At 34.8% G+C, this 20,034-nt stretch overlaps 1 protein-coding gene across 1 annotated transcript in view; it reads left to right on the top strand.

The window, feature by feature from the left end:
• The window catches only part of LOC131146358 (galactoside 2-alpha-L-fucosyltransferase-like), a 32,723-nt gene extending 13,088 nt beyond the window's left edge, over positions 1 to 19,635 (top strand). The window contains exon 2 of the mRNA XM_058095933.1: positions 17,952 to 19,635. Coding sequence (XP_057951916.1) covers positions 17,952 to 19,426 — 1,475 coding nt within the window. The 3' untranslated portion in view covers positions 19,427 to 19,635. The remainder of the gene's footprint in view (positions 1 to 17,951) is intronic.
• Positions 19,636 to 20,034: the final 399 nt, after the last annotated feature.

Below are 20,034 nucleotides of genomic sequence, written 5' to 3'. Positions count from 1 at the left end.
CTGTCTTTTTCATTCAAGCAATAACATAATTCATAGCCTTTGGCTTATTTGGAGGCAGGATCCGCTTGAAGTGATCAACATTCTTTCAATTTCCCCAATTTCTCTATGATAAAACCCTAGGGTCTTATCAGAATATTGGATTCTAGCTAATTCTATTTCTTGACAGTACAAGCACCTAAGGTCAAGAACTACAAATTATGTAATTTGCAAATCCTTTGGTTCTATTGGGTCAATTGAATTGTACATTCTTAAAATTTTGGTCTTGATTGTGCCTGCTGAAGTTTTTGGAGCTTCCAAGGGTTTTAGGATCATATGAATTGGGTCACTTATGATGGTCATTGCCCTATGGATTTGCACAATTTGTATCAAAGAACTGAAACAGCTTGAGTGGGAGCCTGAAAGTTGTTTTGATCACTTTATCTCATGCTCTATTTATTGTTGGCAAGGAAACTATCTTGCAGATATAATCTCAGTATTCTTAAACTTGTTGCATGCGAGAAATTCATTTGGCTTCATAGAATTTTCCTTGCTGTTGTACTTTTATATCACTAAATCTATGTATTTTAGACTTCTGCACTGGGATTTCAGTTTATTTGAGACTTTCATTTCAACTAAAGGACCTTCCCTTGCCTTTGTGTTTTATAATATGGTTAGTTCTGTGTATTTTAATCCTTTTAAATTCAAAATTATACTGCATTTGAAAATGAATTGTAGAGGCACTAGAAAATGAATTAAAGGGGCATTTGAAAGTGAATTAGAGGAATATAATAATTTACCTTTTTTCCTTGTATCATCTTGACTGCGTGCTTTGGTTTGTGGCTGCAGTGAATTGCCAATAACTCATTTAAATCAAGTTAGACAACAGAGCCTTGGTGGTACAGTGACTTCCTGAGCTCTGAAAAATTATACCGGCTTCTCTTGAGAGGTTTTCTGTCATCATTAGTTACTAGTTATTACCCTTGCTTGAGTTGACCATTAGTTGTGATGCTGAAAATAGACCAAGCAAAAAGTGCACATTTTTTGCCCTTGATACTCTGTTGAGTGATAAAAAAACCCACTTTATCAGCCATTTACCTTTAGAATTTATCCATATCTCCCTCTATTGAAAAATTTCCGAAATTTTGTTCCCTTTTTCCCTTTCTAGAATGGCTAAGTATTGTGGAGTAAATGGATTTAGATCTAGAGGTTTAGAGATGATTTTGGTGGCTTGTTGTGTACTCTGAATTTATGGTCTAGGCGGCGAACTACGGATATTGATAACAAGGTAGGACAATTGAGCGACTATGTTGTGGGTTATGTTGGCAATGTTTTGGCTCAAGGCCAAAATTGGCTATTGCATTGTGTCGATAGTGTGTGGGAGCCCAATCGGGTGAAGTTGATGGGTAGTGGTTGTATAGGTTGGGCAATGGAGGTCAACATCATTGTTGGTTGTTGGCTGTGGTGATTGTTGAACATATCATGGTTTCTGGTGGCATTGGGTGTTCAGTACCTTGGATTGTGTTCTTGATTCAAATTTGGCCGATGAAGACATTGTGGTGATGATGGGAAGATGACAAAAGTTACCTTTTCAATCTAAATTCCTGTGTTCTGTGAGTGCCTGCAATTTGTTCTCTAGATATGAAAGTTTTCCATAATGCCTCATCTAGGTCATTGCTTCTTGATGTGGCCATTCCCATGCTATAAAAAGTATCGGAATGTAAACAAAAAACAGCCCAACTTTTGGTTGCAGATTTCCAATATGTGAGAATGTTTTATATTTTTTGGTGACATGTGGTTTCTTTTGTCAACTAATAAGGATTGTAACTCTTTGAAAAACAGGTCTATTTCTTTGCTATTCTTAACTCTTTATATGGATATGGATGGTTTTCATTTGTTTTCCATCTCCTTTCATTTTATTTCCTGTAAATACATACGAAATTGAGTGGGAAGGAAAACTGCCCTGAAATTGACTGAGAATGTAGATGCTCTCTCTCTCTCTCTACCAAGGCTATTGATTGCAGTGAGAGAGGGACGTCTTTGGTGAATTGTTTGAGAATATAGTACAAGATCATTGGATTTGGGTTTCCTTGGTGGAAGCAAAATGTTTCTCAGATGGTCTGGTTTCAGTATTTGGTCAATTTGGGAGTTTCTTTTGTAAAATGAGATTTGGGAGGGTTGATTATTGGATGGTCATCAGGTTGATAACAAGAGGTATGTTTTTGGAACTAGAGTTGGCCTATTAGTGGAAAAGATTATCTGTTTTCATTCAAGGAGGTTTTTGTGGTGATGAATGTAGGAGTTTTATGGAAGAAATTTCAATTGATGGCAATGGTTCTGTGATGCAGTGAGGGTATCAATAGTGGAAGGAGGTTGTGAAGATGGATAAGAATTGTCTTTGTGCGAAGTGCAGCAAAGTGATGGAGTGTATGCCTTGGGTTAAAGGCAAGAAATGAAAAAAATTGCAGAGGGGAGTGATTGACAGAGGGTAGAGGAGGCTAGGGTTTCATGAGGGTTAAGCGAGGGGTTGACAATATTGGGCTTATGATATCGCAGGGCTAGTTGATTATAATATTATATGGATAATTTGAGTTGAGCCTGCACTTGGATTCCAGTGGGCTCAAATTGTGTCAGTTTGGTAATTTCTTTCGTAAAATGAGATTTGAGAGGATTGATTATTAACGGGCTTTAAGTTGACAACGAGAGGTATGTGTTTGGAGCTAGAGTTGGCCTGGAAGTGGAAAAGATTCTCTGTTTTCATTCAAGGAGGTTTTTGTGGGTGATCAATGGAGGAGTTTTGTGGAGGAAATTCCAATTTATGGCAATGGTTTTGTGACATAGTGATGGTATCAATAATGGAAGGAGGTTGTGAAGATGGGTAAGGAGCGTATTAAATTTCAATTTCAACTAAAATTTCAAAGCTCCAAAAGTTCAGAAATTTTGATGGAAAATTTGATTTCAATTTGAAAAAATCTTGTAAATTAATAGTAAAACATGGAATTCTTTTATGGAACTTTGTAAATGCTTAATAGACATAATAATGTAAGTTTTAGGTAATATATTATAAATTAAATACATCTATGTTGTATATGAGGTGCAATAGTTGTAATAAATGTGAATTAAACATATTAGGTTAGTATAAAAGAAAATTCATAAATCAATTAAATAGTTTTATTATACAAAGAAGATAAATTTAGGCATTAATGGTTAAATAAAATGTAGTTAAAAGTTTTATTTTTTCTTGTAATTTTAAAAGCCCTTGTAATAATCTTTTGTTTAAATTAAATAAAAAAGATAAATTAAGGGAGAAATTTCACTTTGCATCTAAATCTTACATTTGAATTCTAAGGAAATTCATTCTATAGTTAAAATTTTGAAACATTTTGCTAAAATTTTGAGTTTTTCAATAAATTTTAGATGATTTGTTGAAATTTCGAGAGAAATTATCCAAGATGGAAATAGACTGCGATTTTGATTTTGAGGGTGACGGAAATCTGAAATTTTGATGGAAATTTCAAAAATTTTGTGGAAATTTTAGAACATGAGTGCAGCAAAGTGATGGAGTGTATGCTCTAGGTGAAAGGCAAGAAATGAAGAAGATTTGCAGAGGAGGGTGATTGGCAGAGGATCTAGGTGGCTGGAGTTTCATGAGGGGTAAGCCAGGAGTTGATGATGGAATGGATTGGCCTGAGCTTTACTATTGCAGGGCTAGTTATTGAGTAATGAGGATAATTTGAGTTCAATCCCGCACTTGGATTCCAATGGGCCCAAATTAGGGTTAATGAGGCCCAATGTCAACTTTTTAGAGGGAGAGTCAGTTCTTAAACTAAAAGCATAGGGACCCTTGTGGTATTATTTTAGTGTCCAATGGTTAAAACCAATTTGAACTAAAAGCAACGGACAGTCATTGCTCCTTTTCACAATAGTTGTAGAAGAGTTGCAGTTCTGTTAGAGATTACAGTGTGAAGCAAACAGTAGGTTGCCAAGAATCACAGTATAACTTAGCATGAAGGGTCTGTTCAGGTTTCTCCCAAAGGTACAGGTGTTGGTTCTAGGCAGAGGAGCTCTAGATGGTGAGAAAGGTTTCTCAATGGGGATGAAGCCTAGTTAAAATCATGAGAAATCTGGCAAAGAGGATGTTCAGGCAGTGACCCAGTTGTAGAGTCATTCTGCAGATAATGAGGATCTGGAAATTAGATGTGGAGGTAGGAAAGAATCCGATAATGCTGGTAAACAAGCTTCCTTGATTGGTTTAAGGTTGATTCTCGTCGAAGGGTGAGGCGGGCTGGTGTTGAGATGAAAAAAAAAAAAGGAGAGAAAATTAAACAATGCGACTTCACCTAAACCACCAAAAAAGATTTATTTGGAATTATGCACCAACAACAAACTTTGAAAAGAAATAATGATTAAAGTTTTTCTCTTGTGGAGATGCAAATTGATTCAAGGAGAGTTTTTGTCGAGAAGGGTTGTGAGACATGACTGACTTTGTCAAAGAAGAAATGGGGTGATGAGTCCGACAATGGGACTGTTTCTTTGTGAGTTTGAGTGTGATAATCATGTATTGTTGGATGAATTTTGTAAGCGTTAGTTGCACCTCTGATCCTTGGGATTCCATGAATCACTCTCACGTGTCTAAGGCCCCTACAATAGGATTGAAAGGGATTCCTATCTTTGAGGTAGAAGCAGCTAATGATCAGGTTGAGGAGCTGGTGGCTGGATTTAAAGGCAATGGTATTTTGCTCACTCCCCCCTTCCTAGTGACGAGGATATTGAAAAACAAGACCTTTTAGTTATGATGGGCTTGTGGTTACTGGATCCTGGAGGAAAAGAGATTATGTTTTATTGCAGGAAGAGTAAAATAAAAAAGGGATTACGAGAGTTATGCCAACTTAAAATGCTGTAAACATTATGATGTAAGGGTTTGAAAAGAGACTTTTTTAGTTGGTTGGGTTTGACTTTGTTTTTTTGTTTTTTTTTTTTTGAGAATTTGATTTGACTTGATTTTTTTAGTTCACTTTTGAGGATATATTGTTCTGTCTTAGATTCTGATTCTATCCTCTTTTCTTAATAAATTTCTTCTGTTATCAAAATCAAAATTAAACAAATAAACAAAATAAAAATGAGTGGGAAATAGTGCTCATAATTTTTCTTATTTTATATTCCTTTCCTTTGGTGTTTTGTTTTGTTTTGTTTTTTTGTTTTTTTGTTTTTTTTTTTGTTTTTTTGTTTTTTTGTAGTTCCTTGTCATATGTGGTAGCCAAATGGATGACTTGTGAGGTCAGTCAGTATGCAAGAAAAATGCAATGGATTGAAGAGGGGAGAGGGAGTGATGTGGGACACAATTGTACACAAAGGAAGAAAATAAATTCTAATGATTTGTTTGGTCCACTAGAGTGGAATGGAATGGAATTCGTATTTATAATTTTACATATTCGCTATATAATTCTTCATTCCACTGTATTTCCAAGCATACCAAACATAGGGTAAAGTATTACTTCCCTAAATCCTAATAAAAATAAAATAATACTAATATAAATTTAAAATGAATATGTTAATTAATTAATTACACATTTTTCAATTTTTTTAATAAAAGAAGAATTTCATTAATAGAATAAGAATATACAGCTATGAGAATAAGGCATCTCCTTAACCAAAAAACAAGCTAAAGACTAAAAAAATGAAAGAGAGAAAAACTAGTACAAATGGTAAAACCACGATGGCTTTTGACTCTGCCTTGGACCCATCGCGGTTTGCCCCTTCCCCAAACCCTGCATATGCAGGAGCTTTATGCATCAGGCTGTCTGTTTTTTTTTGGTTGTTACAAATGAATTTTAACACAAGCACCTCCCTAGGCTTTAGTGAATAAATAAGCTGCAAATTAGACTTTACATGAGTTGTTGTAATGAGCTTTTGCACGAGTTTCTCTTGAACAAAGTAGCAATCAACTTCAATGTGCTTTGTCCGCACATGGAGGATTGAGTTGGAGGCAATATGAATAATAGCTCGATTATCACACGTCAACTCCATGGCTGAGACTACGGAAAATCCAATTCTTCCAACATGTCTTTGGTACCGTCCTGGGTTAGAAAACAAATCACCTCTATTTGGCACTAGCATACTTTAGGGCATTAGGATCCATAGGTGTATCAACAGGTTTGGATCCCAATAGCTCAGTCTCATCTAAAAAAGAATATTTCCATACAAGATCTTGATACTTCTATACCCAAGAAATACTTCAATGGTCTCAAGTCCTTGGTCTAAAATATAGTCCGTAGGAAAAGCTTTAGATCCTAGATGCCTTGATCATCATCACTAGCAATCACAATATCATCCACATACATGATAATCAAAATCCTGCTAGATGGAGTATGATGATGGAATACAGAGTGATCTACTACACACCACGGAGGCCAAACTCAAGTGCTACAGCATTGAATTGACCAAACCATGATCTAGAATAGTATTTTAAGCCATATAATGATTTCTTGAGCCAAGACACTAAGTTGGACTCCTCCTAAGCAACAAACCTAGGTGGTTGCTCCATATAGACCTCCTGAGCTCCTCCTGAAGATCAACATTTAGGAAAACATTTTTCATATATAACTGATGTAGAGGCCAAACGACAAGCATAGTAGTTAGAGGCGCAATGCAAACTGAGACGCAAAGGGTATTTGAAGCTGAGGCGCACAATTATTAAAATGCTGTATAATGCTCATTTGGGGTAATTGATATATGAACATATGAATATCTAGTAATATTAGAATTTAAAATGCCAAAAAATTCAAATCCAAAATTGGAAATTTAATGAAATTGCTAGGACGAAGGCCAAAAGCATCAACATAGTTCAACATCAAAAGAAAAGAGTACAATAAAAGATTTCAAAGTCTAAAATCTAAAAATTCTCCTCAATTATCATATTTCAGAAAAATGTATAGTTTGTATACTGCATTTCCAAACAAATTACAAAACACTAGCTAAATTCGGTATAAAAAGTATTATATATTAGTTATAAACTTGCATTAAACTACATAATTAATTGCATATAATATTATAAGAAGAAGCAGTAGGCAGCAGAAGAAGTAATGAAGAATTGAAGAAGAAGAAGAATTACTAGTTTGAACTTCGAAGCAAATGAACTGATGACTCACGAAGGCTCAAAGGCGAACTCAGTCAACTCACGAAGCTTTTGCTGGTTCGAAGGCTAGAAGACGAGCTCGCAAAGGGCTCTTGGTGGTTCGAAGGCTCAAAGACAAGCTCGCGAAGGGCTCCTTTTGATTCGAAGGCTCAAAGATAAGCTTGCGAAGGGCTCCTACTGGTTTGAAGGCTCGATGAAGAACTCGCTAGGGCTCTGTTGGTGTCGTGCTGCTTCAAAGGGTGGTCGAAGAAGAAGGGTTCCAGCTAGTTTCATGTTGGTTCGAGTCGAACGAGGACTAGGGCTCGTTTTATTAATAGCCTAACAATTTCAAAACTTAAGGCGCGACTCATGGCGCCTAACGCATCAGTGCGCCCCCTACACCTCTTGCAAGTCGCCTTGCCTCTGTAGTGATGAGGTGTTGGTCTTGTCGCCTCTCTGTGCCTCATGGTTAGGTGCGCCTCATGCGCGCTTTTGACTACTATGATGGCAAGTAGTGGCTAAGGAGATGAACAAATGTATTGAGGCAAGTTTAGCGACTTGAGAGTATGTGTCTGAGTAATCCAAACCATACACCTGAGTATATCCCTTAGCAATAAGGCAGGCCTTCAAACCTTTGTACACCCAACGACAGCCAACAATAGGCTTACTAGCTGAAGAGTTACCAAATCCCAAGTATCATTGTCATATAGTTCGCGCATCTCTTCAACCATTGCAGTCCTCCACCTAGAATTGGATAGGGCTTTAGAAATAGGTTTTGGATGAGCAGTAGAAGACAAATACTAACAAAATAGCAATAGGAGGGTGACAAGAAATCATAACAAAATGAGAGATTGGATGTTGGGTACAAGTGCATTTACCTTTCCGAACAGCTATTGGACTATCAACAGATGGGAAATAGGATCATCTGATGAGGGAACTACAGGCCATGGTTTTAAATAAAGGCCGCGACCATCACGTAACGCTGTTACGTAACGGTTTTTTGGGTTGCCGATACCATTACACATTGCGAAATTGGTGTGAAGAAAAATCATGGCCGTAGCGGCCGTTATGGATCACGACCGTTACGTAAAGGCCGCTACGGCCGTTATGTAACCGCTACAAGACTGTTACACCAAAAAATTTATTTTTTATTTTACTTTTTATTCTCACTTTTTCCCTCTCATAAATCATTCTCAATATACCATGTGGCAAGAGGGGGAAAAGATTATAATGAGGATGACAATGATACAAAGTTTACTATTTCTTTAAATACTCACAATAGATGCATTAATTAACAATTTGAAAATACTAATTAGGAAAATATTTTATTTTGATAATATTAGTAATGCAATATTTATGTTCTATATTTTTCAACTTCAACCATCTTTCTTTTCTAGCTATTTTATATTTGTATTATTTGTATGTCTTATGTGTCACATAGATTAATGGAGTGTATAATGTATTTTTTTCTATTAATTAATTTAGCACACATAAGAATTTATTACAGATAAGAACAATGAGAAGTATAAATGCACACACACACATGTAATTTTTCTATCAATGGTGGTTTAAAACAAATGTAAACTTGTTGCCCTTACCAAAGAACTTAGTTACTCTAACTAAATGATCCAAAATACACAAACTATTTCTAAGAAGGGCTAAAAGCTTAAAACATGCAAATACGCTAATATGCACAAGGTTGTGCATGCTTCAAAAAAATTCACGGCCGTTACATCCGCTTCCCTTTATGTAACATCCGCTACTCCTGCTTCCCGTTACACCCGTTACCGTTACGTTACGCTACCCGCAGCCGCGATTTAAAACCATGCTACAAGCGTATAAGTAGAAGCCAAAAGTGGTTGTTCCCCCTTGAGTTTCCATGTGTGTACCTACGAATTTGGATGATCCAAGCGACGAGAAGGAATCAAACTAGATGAAGATGTAGGAGGATTTGGCACAAATGATAGTTTAGGATCTGGAGGGCAAGGTAGGGTAAGAGACTCGTTAAGGTCAATTGAAATCTAGGAATTATAGTATGGTGTAGACTCAAAAAAGGTGACAGCAGTAGAGACAAAGAATTCATGTAAGGTAGGGCTATAACATTGATCTCTTTTGAATATAGGAATAGCCCAAAAAAATACATTTGATGACTAATTGATGGACAAAGGACACAACTAAATATACGGGGAGGAAGGGAGAACAAAGGAGCCTTAGGGAAGATAATTTTACCAAGGACATAGGATGGCAATTATTGATCAGAGAGCAAGCAACGAGCACGACATTGCTCTAAAAACTTTGGGGTCATTCATTTGATAAAATAGGGTATGAGTGGTTTTGAAAATATGTTTGTTTTTCCACTTTGCAACTTTTGTTGTGGAGTGTGGGCACAAGATGACTAATCAATCATACTAGAATTAGAATACTCATATAGGTAGTGAATTGGGTATTGAAGTACTCCTTAGCTACCTCAAGCATCCTAACTAGCATATCAAACTGAGTCTTTATTTGAGAATTGAGAGCACAAAAGACATACTGAGTCTTTATTTGAGAATTGAGAGCACAAAAGACATTAAATAACTTAGAACGATCTTTTATTAAATATATTCAAGTCATCCTTGAGTAGTCATCCACAAATGTAACAAAGTACTAAAGCCGCAATTTTGATAAGAGACGACTAAGAGCCCAAATATCGGAATGGACTAACATGAAAGGATTAACCGCCCATTTGATGACCTAGGAAGCAAAGTGAACACACTGATGTTTTCCCAATTGACAAGACTCACTCAAGATTAGATGCAAAAAGTAAGGCAGAAACAAGATTACAATGGATTTCAAAAGGTGTGGCAATGAGTGTGCAAGCAATGGAAGGAGAGAATGATTCAAAGTAGTGAAGTCCACGAGCCTCATGTCCTGTGCCACATGTCCTCCTTGTCTTCAGGTGCTGAATAACCATAGAATCAGGAAAGAAGTTTACAGAATAATTTAGTGACTTTGTAACTTAGGAATGTACAAAATAGAAGAAAGAGAGATCAAGGGAGTAGGATTTAATGTTCCTATCCCCTTAATTGTAGTAGTGGACTCACCCAGCTAGGGTAACTTGCGGTAGATTTTTAGGATACTGGAGGGTAGAAATGCAGTTGGTTACATTTTTCATATTGTCAGTTGTGGTAGAATACCCTTCCTTTGAGACGGTTATAGTATGCTGTTCACCTGCACATGTGCTTGACAAGGGACGCACACTTTTGGGATTTGGGGCTGCCATTCTAATACACAGACAACCATCTTCTTCAATTTCCCCTTTAACTTGCATAATAGATCCAAGATACCTAAATCTATCAATGCTATTAATCTCTTGATTATCCAGTTTAATCTTCTCTCTATTGTTACTCCTTACATTACTGAAATTACATTTCATACATTCTGTCTTATTCCTACTTATCCTAAACCCTTTAGACTCAAATATGACTCTCCAAAGTTCTAACTTAGATTCCACTCAGCTTCTACTATCATTAATCAACACAATATCATTTGCAAACAACATATGCCAAGGGATCTCATTTTGGATATTCCTAGTTAGTTCATCAATTACTAAAGTAAAACAATAAAGACTCAAAGTAGAACCTTGACGTACACCTATTATGATTGAAAGCTCTTTAGAATCTCCTCCTATAGTCCTAACGCTAGTCACTACTTTGTCATACATGTCATTAATGACCTCCGTATATCTACTGCAAACTCCCTTCTTTTTAATACCCATCAAAGAACTTTAGGTACTTTGCCATAAGCTTTCTCTAGGTCAATAAAAACCAATATGCAAGTTCCTTATTTTTTCCTAAACTTTTCCATTAAACTTCTTAAAAGATAAATTGCTTCTGTTGTTAATCTCCCAAGAATAAAACCAAATTGATTTTCTAAAATCTTCGCTTTTAATCTTATTCTATCTTCAGTTACCCTTTTCCCATAATTTCATCATATGACTTGTAATTTTAATTCCATGATAGTTTTTACAGCTTCGAATATCTCCTTTGTTTTTGTACAAAGGTTCTAACATACTTTTCCTCCATTCTTTTGGTATTTTGTTGATTTTTATGATAGTGTTGAATAGATTAGTTAACCGAATAATTCCTTTCTCCTAAACATTTTCAAACTTCAATTGGTATTTTATCTAGTCCTATATATTTCTCACTTTTCATTTTTTTTTTTTAATGCCATCTTAACTTAAAGACTTTAATTTTGTGAATAAATCTCCTATTTTTAGCCTTCTCCTCAATTGTCACTTCCAATATCAATCTTTCATTTTGGCTTTCATTAAACAACTTATCAAATTATCTCCGCCACCTCTCTTTTATATCTTCTTCTCTAATTAAGACATTATCATTCTCCTCCTTTATACATTTTACATGACCTAAATCTTTGCATTTTCTTTCCATAGCTCTAGCAAGTTTATTAATGTATTTTCCTCTTTCTTTTGTATGTAGTTTAATATATAAAGTATCATAGGCTCTATGTTTAGCTTCATTGATAGTCTTTTTTGCATTTTTTTCTCGCTTCTTTATTTTTCAAGATTTTTTATATTTCTACAATTTTGCCATATTTTATACCAATTTTTTTTTTTTTTGGTCTTAACGGCTTTTTGGACTTCTTGATCCCACGACCAACTTTCTTTACTACCCAAATATCTTCTTTTCGAATCACCTAAAACCTCTTTTGCTATTTTTTCGATAGAATTTGTCATTTTATTCCAAGCAGTATTTGCATCAATTTTATCCCCTACTGTCCAATCACACTCATTGTTCATTTTATCTTTGAATTTTACTATATTATCTTCCCCCAAGTTCCACCATCTAGTCCTTTTGTGTTGATTTATACTACTTATCTTCAAATATTTTTTAATGTATATCTAGTACTAAGACTCTATGTTGTGTAGAAAAGCTTTCACCTGGAATAACTTTACAATCCTTATAAGATAGATGATCCCCATTCTGAGTGAAGAAGAAATCTATTTGACTTTTATTATATTTATGCCCACTCTTGAAAGTTATTAAGTGTTCTTTTCTTTTTATAAAACAGGTATTCAATATAACCAAATCATAAGACATGGCAAAATCTAAGATTGTATCATTGGCCTCATTTTTAACTCCATATCTATGGTCTCTATGCATCCTCTCATATCCTATATTATCCTTGTCAGTGTGACCATTCAAATTAGTTCCTATGAATGTCTTTTTAGACATTAGTATCCCTTGTAAAATACTATCCATATCTTCCCAAAATTGTCTTTTTAGATTTTTTGCTAAGCCTATTGGGGGAACATACACACTAATGACATTCACTATCTCCCGGCCTAAAGCTATCCTGATTTTAATGATCCTATCTCCTATTCTTCTAACATCTACTACATTATCTTTTATATTTTTATCTACAGTAATACCTACCCCGGTTTTATGTTTCTCTTTACCAGTGCACCAAAGTTTAAATCCTGTTTTTTCTATTTCTCTAGCTTTCTCTCATTCTATGAATGTCTATTCAAACATCAGTATCCCTTGTAAAATACTATCCATAGCTTCCCAAAATTTTCTTCTCAGATTTTTTGCTAAGCCTATTAGGGGAGCATACACACTAATGAAATTCACTATCTCCTGGCCTAAAGCTATCCTGATTTTAGTGATCCTATCCCCTGTTCTTTTAATATCTACTACATTATCTTTTATGTCTTTATCTACAATAATACCTACCCCATTTTTATGTTTCTCTTTACTAGTGTACCAAAGTTTAAATCCTAATTTTTCAATTTCTCTAGCTTTATCTCTTACTCATTTCATCTCTTGAAGGCAAATTAAGTTAATTTTTCTTCTAAACATTATTTCCACTAATTCCTTACTTTTTCCCATACGAGTCCCTGTATTCCAAATTGCTAATCTTATCTTAGTTTCTTGAGCTAACTTATTTATCCTCTCTATTTTATATTGACCCGGTCTACTCCTTTAATCTAGGTGAATTTGTTAAGAACTCATGATAATAAGATCTGACAAAGTTTTACAGTGGTTGTTGGCTACTTAACACAATCCTACTCCTTTCGGACTTAGGACTAACTATGGGTACAAAAAATTTGTGTTACATAGGCAAAGTGCACGTTTGCGGTTTTTTTTTTTTTTTGCAAACTTATTTCATATAGACAATTTTCTAAGCCACACCCTACAAATAATAGAAACCACACAATACGATGCATTAAAAAATTTTTAAGTATACAATTTTGGGTGTTAATCCAAGCTAAACTAAAATTAAAAACCATGCAATGGTATTTTTTGAAAAAAATTGTATATTCTAAAACTTGCAAATGAAAAAAACAAATACACAAAAATCCATATACTAAGCCTAAAAATCAAAAACACAAAATCTCCACTACTAACCAACTATTGGAAAAATTATTAATAATCGTAATAAGAAAATAAATAACAAGAGAGAAGAAGATATCACCGGCGGCTGAAAATTAAAAAAGGTAATGACAACCGCTTGAAAAATACTATTGTAAGTACCTTTGATGCAAGAATTTGATGCTACTAATGAAAATTAATTCAAAGAATATTTAAGCAATGAGGGATTGCAAGAATTCTTCAAATCTAAAATCAAGATTTAAATGCAAGAATATTGAAGAAACAAGATTCCTCAACCCATAAATCTTTATTGCTTTTTCATGATTTTAGGGCTGAAGAAACAAGAATCGTTGGGTTTGTTTGAGTCTTTAGGAGAAAAAACAGGAAAGAAATGAAGTTAAGAGAGCGGATTTGTTTGGTCAGTGAGAAACAAAACCAAAAGAGAGACTAAAATACAGGAAAATCTAAATGGAGATGACTGAAAATTTCTGAAAAATTCAGAAACTACAGAGCTGCTATTTGTTTTTTTAAAAAAAAAAAAAACTGAAATTTCATAACAGAGATGATGAGATGAGAGACACACAGCGAGGGAGAGATTAAAGGAGAGACTGGAAGATGAAGATGGAAAAGAAAGGAGAAAGACAGAACAGAGAAGAAGGGAGGGTTGATACTGAACATAGAGTGAAAGAACAGAACAGGGACAGAATAGAAAACTAGAGAACAAGAAGAGAAGAAAGAAGAAGCAGCCAGAGCTTTGTTGTTGAAATTTTTTCTATGTAATGGAATTTTTTGGAATTCAAATGTGAGATTTTGATAGAGTGAAATTTCTCTCTTAGTTTATCATTTTTTATTTTTTATTTTTTTAATTTAAAAAAAATATTATTATAGGGGCTTTTGAAGTTATATGAAAATTGAACTTACAACAACATTTATTCAGTTATTCATGTATAAATTATCTTTATTTGTGTATAAATTATCTTTATTTGTATAAAAGATAATATTGAATTGGTTTATGAATTTCATTTATATTAACCAAATATGTTTAATATTACATTATGACTATGTTTAATTTACATACTATATTGCAGCTATGGCACCTCATACACAGTATAAATAAATTTAAATATGTTAGTCCTAAAACTTACATTATTATGTAACCATTTCTAAAGCTTCATAAAAGAATTCCATGTTTTACAGCTAATTTCCCTCATTTTTCATATTGAAATTGAAATTTCTGTACTTTTGGAGCTTCAAAATTTTAGTTGAAATCAAAATTTACTCTTACCCGTGGAATTTTCATGTAATTATTATAAGCAAACGCCACAGTAGGTAGTACCAAGTCCCAATTGCCTTACTTTTCTCCTGCTACATAGCGAAGTAGGCAATGAAGACTATAATTCACAACTTGAACATCATTTGGGGGTGGCAAGCAAAAGAAAATATCAAGTGTGATTCCCACATGTTTTCCATAGTGTCTTAAAACTTGATATCCCTATCAGACACTATGGGAGTTGGCAAACCTCTTTAAAGAAGTCTTATGACATAGGATAAATGTCATCTTGGAAATCTTGTCAACAATAACAAATATACCCAGAGGTTTTATTTGTTATCCCTATTAGATACTATGAATGGCTAACTCTTATCATAAAGATAGTAAAAAAGATTTTAGTTGAATCTAGAGGAAGATACTCAAAGCAGAAAAGAAAGCCGATGGTGGGATCAAGATGTACAAAAATCCGTGAAGACAGAAAAAAATGGTATAAAACTTGGAAAAGTTTGTAGAAATATAGAAAATCTTAAAAAGTATAAAGAGACAAGAAAAAATGCTAAAAGGATATTAGAGAAGTTGAACATAGAGCTTATGATACTTCATTTAGAAACTTGTTAGAGGTGGAGAAAGAAAATACAAAAATTTAGGTAATATAAAGTGTATAAAGGACGAGAACGATAATGTCTTAATCAAAGAAGACATAAAAGAGAGGTGGGGAGATTCTTTAATAAGTTGTTTAGTAAAAACCAAACTAAAAGTTTGAACTTGGAAGTGAAAAATGGGGAAAAGACTAAAAATATAAAAAAATTTCACAAAATTAGAATCCTTGAAGTCAAGATAACTTTAAAAAAGATGAAAGTTGGAAATCTATAGGATTAGATAACAAACCAATTGAATTTTGGAAATGTTTAGGAGATAAAAGAATTATATGGTTAACTAATCTATTCAACACTATTATAAAAACCTAGAAAATGTTAGAGGAATGAAGGAAAAGCATGTTAATACCTCTATACAAAAACATAAGAGATACTCAAAATTGTAATAATTATTGCGGAATTAAAATTATGTGTCATATAGTGAAATTATGGGGAAGGATAATTTAACAAAGAATAGGACTAGAAGTGAGAGTTTTAGAGAATCAATTTGGTTTTATGTCTGGGAGATTGACAACATAATTTATCTTTTTAGATTAATTGAAAAGTTTAGGAAAAAGAAGACGGCATATGATTTTTATTGACTTAGAGAAAGCCTTTGATAGAGTATCAAGGGGAGTTTTTTGGTGGGTTTTAGAAAAGAAGGAAGTCTACGGTGGATGCATTGAGGTCATTAAGAATATATATGATAGAGGAACAGCTAGTGTTAGGACTGTTGGAGGGGAATCTAGAAAATTTCAAATCACAATAGGTGTATATCAAGGTTCTATTTTGAGTCTTTTTTTTTTTTTTTGGCTTTAATGATTGATGAACAAACTGAGAATATCCAAAACAAGATCTTTTAGCGTATGTTGTTTGCAAATGATATTGTCTTGATTGATGAATGTAGGAGTGGTGTGGTATCTATGTTAGAATTTTGGAGAGCCATTTTAGAGTCTAAATGTTTTAACTTTTAGTATAAGTAGGAATAAGATAGAATATATGAAATGTAATTTTAGTAATGTAAGAGGGGGGGGGGGGGGGGGGAGTATTGGAGAGAATTAAATTTGATAATCAAGAAATTAATAGCAGTAGTAAAATTTCGATATCTTGGATATATGATGCAAGCAGAAGAGGAAATTGAAGAGGATGTAAGACACAAAGTTATAACAAGTTGGGTAAAATGGAGGAGTGCATCAGGTGTGTTGTATGATTGTAGAATACCCTTAAAATTGAAGGAAAGTTCTATAAGATGGCTATAAGGTCAACCATGCTTTATGGTTATAATGTTGGGCAACTAAGAACAACATGTACTACAAATAAAAGTTCCCAAAATGCGAATGTTAAGGTGGATGCGTGTTATAACTTTAAAAGATAAATTAAGGAACAAACATATACACAATAAACTAGGCATAGTACTAGTTGAAGACAATATAAAGGAGTGGCTTAGATGGTTTGGGCATTTGAAACGTAAGCCTAGTTGTGCAAGCAGTGAGTTTATTATTGTTTCTGGTATTAAAAGGAGTAAGGATAGACCTAAAATAACCTGAAATGAGATAGTCAGGATTATGATTTAATAGCTCTTAAGTTAGAGGAGGAAAATGCTTTCAATCGGATGAATTGGCGGAAAAGGATTCATACAGCCTACCCAACCTCGTGGGACTTAAGTTTTGTTGTTGTTGTTGTTGTATTTGGAAAGCTGAAAATGGAAATTCTGGAAAACAGTTTTCATTTTCCATTTGAAGTTTTTCAAATAATTACAAAATGGCATCTTATTTTCCAAGTTACCAACACTTGTATAGAGAAGCTGGAAAACAACTTTTTTATTGTTTTTAAGCTATTCCATAAAAATGTTGGGAAACTGGAAGGCAATGTGATATTTTTGTAATTTTTTAGAAAAAATGGAAAATGAAAGCTGTTATGGACATTTTGTACAATAATCTAGGTTAGCATGGAAGAGAGGGTGGGAGGGAGAGATATAATATGTGGCTGCATTTATTATTATCAGTGGTATAATTGTCCTATCACGTATCCTGCTAACACTGTTTAGCTGGTCACTGGTAGAGAAAGTCGTCGTAATTAGAACTAACACTCAGGAGGTCCCTGCCACATCAATTAACCTGAAGGAGATCAGCGTATTTCACCTTCTTTTGTTTTATATAGTTGCCCAAGTTATATTTGCTTTGGTATCTTATACATTTCTTCAGCAGTATCTGGCTACTAAAGTTTCCATCTTAAGATGTAATGAGCTGATTCTGATGGCAGGATGACTTCCTTGAACTCTGTTTGCTCTGGTGTTTGGGAGGACCTTCTAGTCCTAAAAGAGAGCAACAGAGGGTGATTTCATGGCTCTCAAATTTCCATCTAATTTACATTTGATACTATTTTCTACAACAGACAGCTGCTATGGAAACAATGAAACATCATTGCATTACTGTTTTTAAGTCATCATTTTCTCAGTTTGTCATAATCAATATACTTCTAGTCTCATCCAGTACAATTTTGTATGCTCAATTGCTTTTTCTTTTGCTACCACAACATATCAAATTTAATGTTAAATGACTATGCTTTCTTTCATCTCATAGGTTCAGGATATCATTCAGAAGACCATGCATCAGATTCTGTTGAGGCACCTAAAAATAAGCTACTAGGTGGCCTTCTTGCTGCTGGATTTGATGAAGCATCATGTCTCAGCAGGCACGAATCAGTTTTGTATCGCAAAGATGTACCCCATAAACCATCTTCTTATCTACTATCCAGGTTACGGAGTTATGAAGCTCTCCACAAACGGTGTGGCCCCTCTACCAAATCCTATAACAAATCCTTGGAACAACTCAAGTTGGGTCAGCACATCGATTCCCCAGATTGTAACTATGTGGTATGGATATCTTTTAGTGGTCTAGGGAACAGGATACTAACTCTGGCTTCAGCATTTGTTTATGCTTTGCTTACAAACCGAGTGTTACTTGTTGATCCTGGAGTTGACATGGCTGATCTTTTCTGTGAACCATTTCCAGAAATTTCTTGGTTTCTATCCTCTGATTTCCCCCTAAACAGTCAGTTCAACCGCTTCAATCAGAAATCTCCTCACTGTTATGGTAATATGCTCAAGAAAAGTGCAACAATGAATTCAACTGTGCTGCCAATGCAGTCTTTTGTCTATCTCCATCTTGTCCATGATTATGATGATAAAGATAAGCTTTTCTTTTGTGATCAAGATCAACATTTTTTCCAGAAAGTACCTTGGTTGATTATGAGGACAGATAACTACTTCATCCCATCTCTCTTCTTGATCCCATCATTTGAGCAAGAGCTCAATAATCTTTTCCCGGAAAAAAATACAGTTTTCCATTTTATAGGCCGATATCTCTTTCATCCAACAAATGCAGTGTGGGGGCTTATTACAAGGTACTATCAAGCTTATTTAGCTAAAGCGGATGAACGAGTAGGCATCCAGATCAGAGTCTTTGATACTGGGACTGGTCCATTCCAACATGTACTGGATCAGATCCTAACTTGTACCATAAAGGAGAAGCTGCTACCAGAAGTTAACCTGCAGGAACTCACAACAAATCTATCTGCAAATCATAGGTCTAAAGCTGTTTTAATGACATCATTAAGTTCTGGGTACTTTGAGAAGGTAAGGAACATGTATTGGGAACACGCTACTGCGACAGGGGAGGTGATTGGAGTTTACCAGCCAAGCCATGAAGAGTATCAACAAACAGAGAAGCAGATACACAACAGAAAGGCATGGGCAGAAATGTATTTACTGAGTTTGACCGATACATTGGTTACGAGCCCATGGTCAACTTTTGGGTATGTGGCTCAAGGCCTTGGAGGCTTGACACCATGGGTTCTCTATAAGCCCGAGAATCGCACAACTCCCAATCCGCCTTGTCGTCGAGCCATGTCAATGGAACCTTGTTTCCACGCACCTCCCTTCTATGACTGCAAGGCTAAGAGGGGGATTGATACAGGCGCTCTTGTTCCGCATGTAAGGCATTGTGAGGACATGAGCTGGGGTCTCAAGCTTGTTGATCATCATGATGAGTTGTAAGGATAGTTTTTCGTATTATTTATGCAGAAATCACCATTCTTTGAAGTACTTTCCAGCTGTAATCTAGACATTGTATTTTCTTTAGAGTTTATCGGCACCTACTACGGATTTAAGATGATAGTTGTTGGAATTTGAGGCTGTCAATAGTGATACATTTGCATGTATGAATGTTCATTTTGTTTTGATTGAAAGGAGACCTTGTTTCTCTATCTTTTTTTTGGGTATCCTATTTCATTAAATGGATAGGAATGGAAAAGGGGAGAAATACCCGTTTTCAATCTCCCAAAGTGAAGAGATTTGGAGAGAAGGATTCGGCTGTAAAAAATTTCCCATTAAAAGAGAATAAAACTCTAGGATTACTTTTATATTTTAGGGTTTATATTTATTAATTTCTTTCTTCCAAACGTGAACCCAATCCCTCCCTCTTCCCCTCAAAAAGCAATTCCTCTCACAACATTTTTCGTCTCTCCCGCATAGAGCACTTTCGCGTCTATCGCCGATGCTAGCATGTCGTCTCCTAGCAGTTCTCTTCACACCGTATGGTTTTTAAGATTCTCTTTCCGTTCTACATTATGACGGGATAGAGATACCGGTAGGCCTGGCAAAAC

Source organism: Malania oleifera, chromosome 13 (assembly GCF_029873635.1).
Source record: "Malania oleifera isolate guangnan ecotype guangnan chromosome 13, ASM2987363v1, whole genome shotgun sequence".
Lineage (NCBI taxonomy): Eukaryota > Viridiplantae > Streptophyta > Magnoliopsida > Santalales > Ximeniaceae > Malania > Malania oleifera.
This window is presented reverse-complemented; position numbering and strand designations above follow the sequence as displayed.